The sequence below is a fragment of the Bombina bombina genome, chromosome 1 (assembly GCF_027579735.1).
Source record: "Bombina bombina isolate aBomBom1 chromosome 1, aBomBom1.pri, whole genome shotgun sequence".
Lineage (NCBI taxonomy): Eukaryota > Metazoa > Chordata > Amphibia > Anura > Bombinatoridae > Bombina > Bombina bombina.
In genome coordinates, this window is record NC_069499.1 from 583,757,706 (window position 1) to 583,770,800 (window position 13,095).

Sequence of the window (13,095 nt, forward strand, 5' to 3'; positions counted from 1 at the left end):
TCTGTTAATCCAATAAACCTCATTTCACTACTGAAATATTACTGTGTCCTTCAGTTATTTGATAGAACAAAATGAAATAGCTGATCCAAACACCCAATTATTTATAAATGAAAATCATGGAAATTGTCAGGGGTGCCTAAACTTTTGCATACAACTGTGTGTGTATGTATGTATGTATGTATGTATGTATGTATATATACATATACATATATATATATACATATATATACATATATATATATACATATATATATATACATATATATATATATATATATACACATATATATATATATATATTATAATGTGTAATATAACAGAAGAACTCATCCTGGAAAATAGCCAGGTTGAAAAAAGACAGGGAAACAGCACTCTTTTGAAAAAACAATATTTTTACTAGCACGATTTATATACATAAGTGGTAAAGGGGATGGCAATCGGGAGTCCTGCCTCCACCCTTGAACCGCAAGGATAGGCAAAGTACACTGTGTGTAAGGTACAAAATAGTTTGCAACAACAATATTTATCAAAAAAACAAATATTTATAATGGGACCTTCCGAGTCCAATATACAAAACCTGACCGGTCAGGGGATGTGCGGAACAAGTTGCGCAATATGTAAATGCAGCACAATACAAAGCTGACTTTAGTAAAGCCTGTCACACTTCCTACACCCAGCTGCACACAGCACCTCTGTGAAGAGGTAATTGCTGGGCAGGTAAAACGTAGTAAGGGATCTAAGAAAGTGATGACAGCTTTATAACAAGCGGGATAAGCTAGTCAGATATACCTTGCAAACTGTACATAGAAGAATTTATATTCAGAGGGGAAGTGTATTCCTGGGATCAACTACACCCTGCTGCAGCCGACGCCTCACTCAGGAGGTATAGCGGTCGGGCAGGTAGAAAAATGGGATCTAAGTGATCTTAATGGAAACACGCCCTCAGGATATGTACATAAGTAGATAGACCAGACATTTAAATCTTCATGCATGGATGACATGTATTGCAGACAAGGTATAAGTAAGTACATTCAAGAAAACAGCGTTATTGCATGTCATGCAGAAAAGCAATTAGGTGTGTTAGTATTCAGCATATGTCTGTCCATTTTAAGTTCCTAGAAAAAGCTGTGCCCCCTCTCGACAGAGTGGCGTTTGCCAGGTGCGAAATTCATGCACATAAGCCAAAGCTGATTCATGCAGTTAGCGGCAAGGAATGTAATGGAACCATACGACCTGATAGCTGAAATGACAAGTCGGCCGTGCCGAGTAGCTGTGAGTCCATGACATGTATGCCAAAATATGCCGAGTTTTGATTCTGACTTTGCTTTAAGAGTGCCTGGTAGTAAACCGCAGGGCTTGTTTGCAGATTCTTTGCTTAATGATCTTCACACGCACATCACGTGATCCGGTCGGCTGGACCTATGCCGACGCGCGTTTCACCCGTGCGTCCAAGTTGCTTAACGGGCTTCGTCAGGGCGTGATATCCAAGGTGCACCTGTCACTCTATTTATACCTAGTGTCGTTTTGCGCCTCTACTGACGGGTGAAAGTATTGCAAGTATTTGCAAAGTATCAACAATTAAGGAAAAACCAAAATGTGTCTATATTCAAATATGAAGTAATAAAAAAGGATCTATCTTACTTTACATTGAAATTTAGAGAAATATAAAGGAGAAAATAATAAATATATTGATGTTGCAATCGTCTTTTTATTAAAAATTAACAGAATTTAGCCTACTATAGTACAAGACGCTAGAGAGTGTGTTTATTCACAGAAAACAGGCCATATCCAATTTGTCATTGAGGCCTGCAGGAAGCTGGGTACCCAAAACTGAGATCCACCTGCATTCCTTTTGGAGGAGAATTCTGTCATTATCCCCCCCTCTATTGTTGGTTATGCCCCTATCTATCCCGATAAAGGAGAGAGAGTCAGGATTACTGTCATGCATGTGTTCGTAATGTTTGGCAACGTTACTTTTCTGGTTCTTATATTTCACATCGTCCCGGTGCTCTGTTATCCGGTCTTTTATGGCCCTTCTCGTTTTTCCCACGTAATAACGCGGGCAGCTACACGAAAGAAGGTAAACAACCCCTTCCGTGTTGCAATTCACAAAGTGTTTTAGAGTATATGTTTTTCCTGTGTGTGTTGCAAATTGTTTGGTCTTAACCATATACTTGCATGCAACACATTTCCCACAGGGATGGTTGCCATAGGATCTGTGTTTGGACAACCAATTTTGTTGTTTAGGAGTCGACAAATATTGGCTCCTCACCAATTTGTCTTTAAGACTCGGTGCCCTTTTGGCTGTGATGTTTGGAAAATCCCCAACATCACGTGATACTGCTTCATCACTAGTCAAAGTGTGCCAGTTGTGTGCCAAAATCTGTTTTAATGAGGTCCAATGGCAATTATACTCAGTGACCAATCTAATTTTTGATGATTCACCAGTCTTGTCTTTGGGTACCAAAAGACTATCCCTATTCAGATGGGCCGCACCGGTTAGGGCTTGTTTCACTATCCTCTTTGAATATCCTCTATTCAAAAACCTTTTTTCCATTTCAGCCGCATTTAAGCAAAGTCAGAATCAAAACTCGGCATATTTTGGCATACATGTCATGGACTCACAGCTACTCGGCACGGCCGACTTGTCATTTCAGCTATCAGGTCGTATGGTTCCATTACATTCCTTGCCGCTAACTGCATGAATCAGCTTTGGCTTATGTGCATGAATTTCGCACCTGGCAAACGCCACTCTGTCGAGAGGGGGCACAGCTTTTTCTAGGAACTTAAAATGGACAGACATATGCTGAATACTAACACACCTAATTGCTTTTCTGCATGACATGCAATAACGCTGTTTTCTTGAATGTACTTACTTATACCTTGTCTGCAATACATGTCATCCATGCATGAAGATTTAAATGTCTGGTCTATCTACTTATGTACATATCCTGAGGGCGTGTTTCCATTAAGATCACTTAGATCCCATTTTTCTACCTGCCCGACCGCTATACCTCCTGAGTGAGGCGTCGGCTGCAGCAGGGTGTAGTTGATCCCAGGAATACACTTCCCCTCTGAATATAAATTCTTCTATGTACAGTTTGCAAGGTATATCTGACTAGCTTATCCCGCTTGTTATAAAGCTGTCATCACTTTCTTAGATCCCTTACTACGTTTTACCTGCCCAGCAATTACCTCTTCACAGAGGTGCTGTGTGCAGCTGGGTGTAGGAAGTGTGACAGGCTTTACTAAAGTCAGCTTTGTATTGTGCTGCATTTACATATTGCGCAACTTGTTCCGCACATCCCCTGACCGGTCAGGTTTTGTATATTGGACTCGGAAGGTCCCATTATAAATATTTGTTTTTTTTGATAAATATTGTTGTTGCAAACTATTTTGTACCTTACACACAGTGTACTTTGCCTATCCTTGCGGTTCAAGGGTGGAGGCAGGACTCCCGATTGCCATCCCCTTTACCACTTATGTATATAAATCGTGCTAGTAAAAATATTGTTTTTTCAAAAGAGTGCTGTTTCCCTGTCTTTTTTCAACCTGGCTATTTTCCAGGATGAGTTCTTCTGTTATATTACACATTATAATACTATTTAAGGGCCTGCACCATATGTACTTATAATACCAACAAGGACTGATTGGAGGTTACCCTTGTTCACTAGCTTATATATAAATTTTAAAGCATTTGCTTCTCTCCCGTATTTATTTCTCGATATTCTTTATTATTATACCAGGCTACTTAGGTTTATCCTAGCTTCCCTGGTCTCCGGTGAGATAGATCCCCTAGCTAAATAACCAGGAATATCATACATTGCCCTGGTAAAACTTTGGGGTTCCTTTTGGCATTCTGGATACCTTGTCTCCGGCTTTGAGCCGTGAGGTTTTGGCATATATATTACTTTACAAGACGCTATTAGAATGGCATTTACATTTTCAGATGAAAATTGGGAGGCTGAACTTACAGCTTCACTATCTGTATCCAATTTGGAAGAGAGTCAGGATACTAGTAGCAATACACCAGTCAACATCTATGGTGCTTTTAAAAGCTATAAAAAACAACTTGTTAAACAAGTAAAACTTAGGGCTGAGACATCAAGCCTTGAGAATTATATTAAAATGAACATCATCCCGAGGGGTTTACGTCTTCGATTGGACCCTGGGACTAATCTGAGGGAAGACGAGGGAGGTGAAGAGTTTATGGAAGGTTGGAATTCCAGCCTCTCAGACTGCTCCATCATTTTGATGAAAAAAATGGTCATTCGTAACAAAGAAAGACTAGAAAAGACCATCACTCAGGCAGAGGAATCACTTAAACTGGTTAACACTTTTTCAAGTAATACAAACTTTGCAAAACTAAATGAGGAGATAAAAGAACAAATATCAAGGTTACAAACTGATATTAAATTAAGAAAAGGTAGGAAATTCTCGCGAGACAATGATGATTATAAAAATAAAAAAGTTTATAATTATCTGCCACAAAGAAGTTCCTACGACTCGGGTACTGATGGGTCAGATATAGAATCTGAGCACCGAAGATCTACCCGTAGGAACTCACAGTCTTTTTTAGGAGAAGGAGGAGAGGGGGAAGAAAAAGGAGGAGGAAAAGCAGCAGGTACACACTTAGAAGAGAGGAGGTATCCCTCCAGACAACGACGGCAACGGAGTTACGACCAGAACCAAACGAACTACCCTCGGGGCAGATCGCGAGGGTTTCGGGGTCGAAGGGGATATTGAATAATTCAGAAGAGGGTCTTCAGATAATCAATCTATCCTCCTTCAAATTGAATCTCATACATATAGAGGTTTTAAAAAAAGGATTGACCTTTTGTCCTACTAATTCACTTAATAAGTTTAAGTTTATTAAAGACCTACACCTATTTGCACGTCGGGTTGTACTATCGCAAATTATGAAAGGAAAGAGTAGACACCTAGTGGAGGATGTTGCTCTAAATAGAGAAGATACATCTAGCATATTGAACCTTCAGAGTCTTTTGGCAGATAGTGAAGGCAGCCAATATGTCCCCTCACAGATGGAAGACTCCATCCAGTATGAGAGGTTTCACTCTAATTTTAAGGCAAAATCCAAATACATGCCACAGCTATCCATGGTACCAGCTGTGAACATTTTCGTCAGAGAAGTTGAAAAACAAATCCTAGGACTACCCTTCACTGGATTGGTCAATGACAATCTAACAAAATCTGAAAGAAAGGCACTTAACCAGCTAATGAATGCCAAGGGCTTTGTAATAAAACCCGCGGATAAGGGTGGGAATTTGGTTCTCTGGGACGAAAACATGTATACTTTGGAGGTTAAACGTCAACTCTTGGATAAAACATTCTACAAGAGTTTAACGTTTAACCCGATCCCTGCATTACAATTTGCACTTTTCAATATTTTGAAAGAAGCAAAAAGCAAGGATATTATTACCTCCACAGAATTTAAGTACCTATATCCAGAACATCCGGTGATGCCTGTATTTTACTGCATCCCTAAGATCCACAAAAATGCCAACCATCCTCCAGGTAGACCGATTGTGGCTGGCATAGGCAGCCTTACTGAAAATCTGGGCAACTACGTGGACTCCTTTCTTAGACCCTACCTCATCACCCTTCCATCATACATCATGGATACCTCGGATTTCCTACGTAAGATTGACAGGTTGGTGCTCCCCGAAAATGCCATCCTTGTCACCCTAGACGTGGAGGGACTATATTCATCTATCCCACACGAAGTAGGACTTAGGGCATGTAAGCATTTCCTATCGACGAGAGGTATGAGTGCTGTACAACATACTGACTTCGCGATTGAACTGCTAAAATTCACACTTACAAATAACATATTTATGTTTGACAATAAGATATATTCCCAGCAACAGGGCACAGCTATGGGAGCAACATGTGCTCCCACTTATGCGTGTCTCCATCTAGGCATCTGGGAAATGGAAGAAGTGTACCAGAATCCCCTTTTCGACGAGAACATCCACATATGGCTACGATATGTGGATGATGTCTTCCTAGTCTGGGAAGGCTCAGAGCAGACCTTGAAAGAATTTGTGAATTCTCTAAATAAGAACAAGAGTAATATCTCACTTACCCTACAGTTTAGTAAGGAAGAAATATCCTTTTTGGATATAAATGTGAAGATTAAAGATGGCTGCCTGATGACAGAAAACTATCGCAAAAGCACGGCCACTAATAGCCTTCTTCACGCTTCTAGCCATCACCCAAGCCACCTAAAAAGGGGTATCCCTAAGGGCCAATTTCTCAGGCTACGCCGAAATTGTTCCACAAAAGGGAAGTACTATCAGCATGCGGCTGAAATGGAAAAAAGGTTTTTGAATAGAGGATATTCAAAGAGGATAGTGAAACAAGCCCTAACCGGTGCGGCCCATCTGAATAGGGATAGTCTTTTGGTACCCAAAGACAAGACTGGTGAATCATCAAAAATTAGATTGGTCACTGAGTATAATTGCCATTGGACCTCATTAAAACAGATTTTGGCACACAACTGGCACACTTTGACTAGTGATGAAGCAGTATCACGTGATGTTGGGGATTTTCCAAACATCACAGCCAAAAGGGCACCGAGTCTTAAAGACAAATTGGTGAGGAGCCAATATTTGTCGACTCCTAAACAACAAAATTGGTTGTCCAAACACAGATCCTATGGCAACCATCCCTGTGGGAAATGTGTTGCATGCAAGTATATGGTTAAGACCAAACAATTTGCAACACACACAGGAAAAACATATACTCTAAAACACTTTGTGAATTGCAACACGGAAGGGGTTGTTTACCTTCTTTCGTGTAGCTGCCCGCGTTATTACGTGGGAAAAACGAGAAGGGCCATAAAAGACCGGATAACAGAGCACCGGGACGATGTGAAATATAAGAACCAGAAAAGTAACGTTGCCAAACATTACGAACACATGCATGACAGTAATCCTGACTCTCTCTCCTTTATCGGGATAGATAGGGGCATAACCAACAATAGAGGGGGGGATAATGACAGAATTCTCCTCCAAAAGGAATGCAGGTGGATCTCAGTTTTGGGTACCCAGCTTCCTGCAGGCCTCAATGACAAATTGGATATGGCCTGTTTTCTGTGAATAAACACACTCTCTAGCGTCTTGTACTATAGTAGGCTAAATTCTGTTAATTTTTAATAAAAAGACGATTGCAACATCAATATATTTATTATTTTCTCCTTTATATTTCTCTAAATTTCAATGTAAAGTAAGATAGATCCTTTTTTATTACTTCATATTTGAATATAGACACATTTTGGTTTTTCCTTAATTGTTGATACTTTGCAAATACTTGCAATACTTTCACCCGTCAGTAGAGGCGCAAAACGACACTAGGTATAAATAGAGTGACAGGTGCACCTTGGATATCACGCCCTGACGAAGCCCGTTAAGCAACTTGGACGCACGGGTGAAACGCGCGTCGGCATAGGTCCAGCCGACCGGATCACGTGATGTGCGTGTGAAGATCATTAAGCAAAGAATCTGCAAACAAGCCCTGCGGTTTACTACCAGGCACTCTTAAAGCAAAGTCAGAATCAAAACTCGGCATATTTTGGCATACATGTCATGGACTCACAGCTACTCGGCACGGCCGACTTGTCATTTCAGCTATCAGGTCGTATGGTTCCATTACATTCCTTGCCGCTAACTGCATGAATCAGCTTTGGCTTATGTGCATGAATTTCGCACCTGGCAAACGCCACTCTGTCGAGAGGGGGCACAGCTTTTTCTAGGAACTTAAAATGGACAGACATATGCTGAATACTAACACACCTAATTGCTTTTCTGCATGACATGCAATAACGCTGTTTTCTTGAATGTACTTACTTATACCTTGTCTGCAATACATGTCATCCATGCATGAAGATTTAAATGTCTGGTCTATCTACTTATGTACATATCCTGAGGGCGTGTTTCCATTAAGATCACTTAGATCCCATTTTTCTACCTGCCCGACCGCTATACCTCCTGAGTGAGGCGTCGGCTGCAGCAGGGTGTAGTTGATCCCAGGAATACACTTCCCCTCTGAATATAAATTCTTCTATGTACAGTTTGCAAGGTATATCTGACTAGCTTATCCCGCTTGTTATAAAGCTGTCATCACTTTCTTAGATCCCTTACTACGTTTTACCTGCCCAGCAATTACCTCTTCACAGAGGTGCTGTGTGCAGCTGGGTGTAGGAAGTGTGACAGGCTTTACTAAAGTCAGCTTTGTATTGTGCTGCATTTACATATTGCGCAACTTGTTCCGCACATCCCCTGACCGGTCAGGTTTTGTATATTGGACTCGGAAGGTCCCATTATAAATATTTGTTTTTTTGATAAATATTGTTGTTGCAAACTATTTTGTACCTTACACACAGTGTACTTTGCCTATCCTTGCGGTTCAAGGGTGGAGGCAGGACTCCCGATTGCCATCCCCTTTACCACTTATGTATATAAATCGTGCTAGTAAAAATATTGTTTTTTCAAAAGAGTGCTGTTTCCCTGTCTTTTTTCAACCTGGCTATTTTCCAGGATGAGTTCTTCTGTTATATTACACATTATAATACTATTTAAGGGCCTGCACCATATGTACTTATAATACCAACAAGGACCGATTGGAGGTTACCCTTGTTCACTAGCTTATATATAAATTTTAAAGCATTTGCTTCTCTCCCGTATTTATTTCTCGATATATATATATATATACACATATATATATATATATACACATATATATATATATATATACACATATATATATATATATATACATATACACATATATATATATATATACACACATATATATATATATATATATATATATATATACATATACACACACACATACACACACACATTACATACATACATATTTATACACACATACTTCCTGTTTGGTTTACAGTTAGGGACACAACTAAGACATCATCTTTTTACCAAATAATTATTTGGAATAAGGCTATGGCATAAATTAAAGAGACACTAAAGTCAAAATTAAATGTTCATGATTCAGAAAGAGCATGTTGCAGTTTGTCAGGAAAACAAAATCGACTGCTCATTTAAAATTCAGAGAAAGTGCAGTTTCATTTTTTTTTTTATAATACACTTCTTGATTATGCCATTCTACTGTATTAAATGGTTCTTTAACAATTTACACAATAAACTCTGTCAATATCCGTAAGCATATACTGATCTATTTGTATGTTTAAGTTAATTCAGATCAACTTGCACTAACTGCAGTTAATTTTCTTCGCTGGAAGTACAAGAAAGCCTCTCATTTAAAAGGGGGCTTCTGAAACTTATCAGCTACTGGCTCTTCCCTGGATGTTTAATTACAAAATATCTTTGTTTAGCCTTTTGCTCCCAAGTTGCCTTTTTAAAGATGGCATGGTCCCTCCAGTGAAATTATAGACGCTCAAGTCAATACTCTGAACTAGACTAATAACTAGGTACTTCAGAGGACTCAGGACAGAAATACTTAAATAGCAAATATAATTTGGCGTTTTATGAAAAAAACACTTCCTAACTTCCACAATACAAATTATCAACTAGCACGATCTGGCATAACTGGTCACGCCATGTCTCCACAAGACAGCTAGCAGCATGGGAACAAGCTGTGATACAATACCAGGCACATAATGTAGATGCAAACAGCAGCATAAATTACACACACACAACATGGAATAAAAGGTACTTCACAGAACTGCACATAAAGTTCACCAGGCCCAGGCTGTAATATCTCTATCCAGGGATGACGGTTTAAAAAGTTCAGCTTTCCTGCCTAATGAAGACTTGTGTTTGATCTATAAGCCGACAGATCAAATCTCTCTCTCTCTCTCCAACAGGCCTTTCCCACTGTCTCATGTCAGCAGTTACCTATCACATTTCTCTTCTAGGATGACCTTCTTGGCTGACCTCTTTCTACCCAATGCTCAACATCTCCAAAACTGATCTTCTATGTATCCCTCCTTCCAGCACCAACTAAACACCTAAAATCTCCAAGGCTGCTTTTTTACTATCATCACGCTGACCCACCAAATCCAGATGTTCATTCACAGAATAAACCCTGCACTGGTTTCACATTTCTCGCATACAAACAAAAAACATTCACCCACTTAATATGTCCATATTGTAAAAACTTACAGGAGTAAGGTTATCTTTACAACACAACTTTTGTTGTTTTAATCTTTATCATAAACTCATATTAGTCCCTGTTCCCAGGACTCCTGAAATGCTAATGATTGAAAAACACATGTATATTAACAAGACATATGGGTCAGTAGGAGACAAAAAACAAAGAAACACACCAGCACAACAGGGGTTAGAGATAAAAAGCAGAATTCTCACCACAGGGCTAGCACGGGCAGAACTGGCACGAGATGAGGCGCGTGATCCAGAGCCCAGGTAACAACTGTACTCAGAGGGCTTCCAAAAACAAGCAGACAGCATGAGGAAAGAAAGACAGAAGATTGGGAGCAAGTTATACAGAATTAAGTAATAATTATTACTTATAGGTGCACTATATTGTTAGTGATACTGGCAATATTCACTAGACTTCAGTGCTAAAGAATGAAGTTGATAATGTGGGACTGCAAGTGTGGCAGAGAGAATGCAGGGGGGTTATATATGTTCATCTTGAATTTGTGTTAAATACTGGATGGGGCTTCAGTATCTAATAGAATGCAAAACATAGAGGTTGTTAAACAGAGAGAAAGACTCTGGGCATGTTATATAGTATGTTATATAGCAAGGGTGTCCAAATCCATTCATTAAATTCTTCTAAGGACCCTGGATTTTGGATTAGATCTCAAGTTCTGCTTTTCTTGTTGAGATAAAGAGAAATTAAACTGTAATTTTATATATATATATATATATATATATATATATATATATATATTATATTTATACAAGTTAAACATATATATTTGCATGAAAGAAAGGTTATGTTAAAGTGGTTTCTTTTGATAGTGAAGCAAAAATAAATTGCATGTCTGTGTACAACTGGGACCAAGGGACTAAATGCTAATTGGCTGATAAACAGGACTCCCACTGATACAAGCTTACTATCATATTAAGGGCTATTATAGTGCAAATCCTGCATGCCCTTTGTTAGAGAATAAAATTTTAGCAATAGTGACTTAAATTATGAATACTGAATAGTCCAACGGTAGTGAAAGGGTTACACAATGCACTTGAGCCAACTGTTGTCACATGACCCCCCTAAAAAAACTCCAGCTAAGAGACATCCTAAAAATAACTTCACATGGAGGAGTTCACTGATCAGTTAAAACTATTCCAAGCTTGACAGAACTCTGAGAGGGACATAGGAGAGAAGATTTGATAAGTAAATTGAAATACAGACAGCATTTCCAGAGTCTCTTACAGAAAGTAAATCTGGGGCAAGTTATACAGAACAGAAAAATAATGAAATCATGTACAGAGTGATATGGATACAAAGTTAAATAGTATTACACTGGGATCATGTTAGAGTACAGGATTTTCAGGTATAAAATAAAAAGTGTTTTACATTACAGGATGCAAAGCAAGACCATATCAAATGCAGGTGTAAATCAGTGGTGTATAGAATACATGATTGGCTTCAAAGCATGATCTGTATTGGGGGGGGGGGGGTGTCTTTGAGCATATTAGAAAGAATACAGGACTTACAGCATATGATTTAGTATGTTGTACTGGGCAGGTAGTATACAGAATACTATACAGTTGTTCAGCATGTTATAAGTTCAGAAATGAAATAAAAATAAAAATGTTATATATAGTTCAGGTCTGGGGAGATTTATTCAGATCCCATGCAATACTTAAAGGGACATTATACAGTCATTTTTTCTTTGCATAAATGTTTTGTAGATGATCCATTTATAAAGCCCATAAAGTTGTTGGTTTTTAAGTTTTTTTTTATAGTTTTGCTTATTTTTAAATAACATTGCTCTGATTTTCAGACTCCTAACCAAGACCCAAAGTTTTATGAGAATACCGTCAGATACCTTCTCCAGCTTGCTCCTGTTTGTGTTTCAACAGAGCTAAACTGAGAGCTTCTAAGTAAGTTTTTAAAACAGTTTTATACTGGATTTTTATATCAGTATCTGTGCATCTTATTCTTTATAGTAGTGTCTATTGGATGCAGTTATATGAAAATGGAAGAAAAGAGAAATGGGAGCATATTACAAAGTGTAGAACTGGGGGTATGTTATAGAGTAGAAATCTATTATATAGAATGTATATAAAACAAGTATGCTAAAGGGAAGGACTTGGAGGCAAGCTACATACTATAAAGGACTGAGTTCACCAGTGTGTGCTATAAACCTGGAAACTTGAGAGGTTTTACACTGGGGGTATAACTGGGGTTGTAGAGTATATAACTATACGTATGCTTTAGAATGTGTAGGGCTGAAATGCATGTGAACCTAACATGGGGCATGCTGTATACCGAGCAAGACTGGGCACACTCATCATGATAAACTTTATAGGATATGCAGCACTAGAATGTTAGTTATACAGGACTATGACATACACAAAATGCAGGACAACAATGTGTATTAGAATTCAGATTGGAGTAACATAAGCCATGTTATAAAGAATGATATATGAACTGCAGTGCACAGATAAAGGGACGTCAAAATAAAGATGGCACTTTACCTAGCACTACTGGAAATATTACAGAGCATTGCTTTCCAACGTAAGCTACAATGCAGCTATCCATTGCATACAATCTGGCAGCACACTATCCCCATTTGTAACAAAAAGAGTGTCCATATAGGCAACTCACTCATTTATGGTCTGTATATGGATATATTGGTTTTGTGATGTGTGTGACTGTGAATATCAGCATCACGTACCTTGGTAAATAAGTGCTCATTTGCATTTGGTTTATATAAACAAACTTCTTGTTGGAAATGCGTTCCTACCCCTGTTGTAGAGTAACAAACTAGGGAGATATCTAGACTTTCGAGTGCAGGACAGGGGACATTATATGTAGTTAAATCAGTAATGTTTGGCATATTAAAAAGGAGTATATGACCTCCGTGTTGGGAGGTGGGATAGTTCTACA

General features: G+C 38.7%; 1 protein-coding gene across 20 annotated transcripts in view; it reads right to left on the reverse strand.

Moving 5' to 3' along the window:
* The window catches only part of LRRFIP1 (LRR binding FLII interacting protein 1), a 244,359-nt gene that overhangs the window by 82,030 nt on the left and 149,234 nt on the right, over positions 1-13,095 (reverse strand). For 15 of the 20 annotated variants that reach the window (XM_053698848.1, XM_053698840.1, XM_053698839.1 and 12 more), the window contains one exon: positions 10,377-10,454. The exons of 4 other annotated variants lie outside the window; for them this stretch is intronic. In XM_053698848.1, the coding sequence (XP_053554823.1) occupies positions 10,377-10,454 (78 nt within the window). Of the gene's footprint in view, positions 1-9,700; positions 9,725-10,376; positions 10,455-13,095 lie in introns of those variants that run through there. One more of the 20 variants, XM_053698847.1, reaches the window with a different exon arrangement.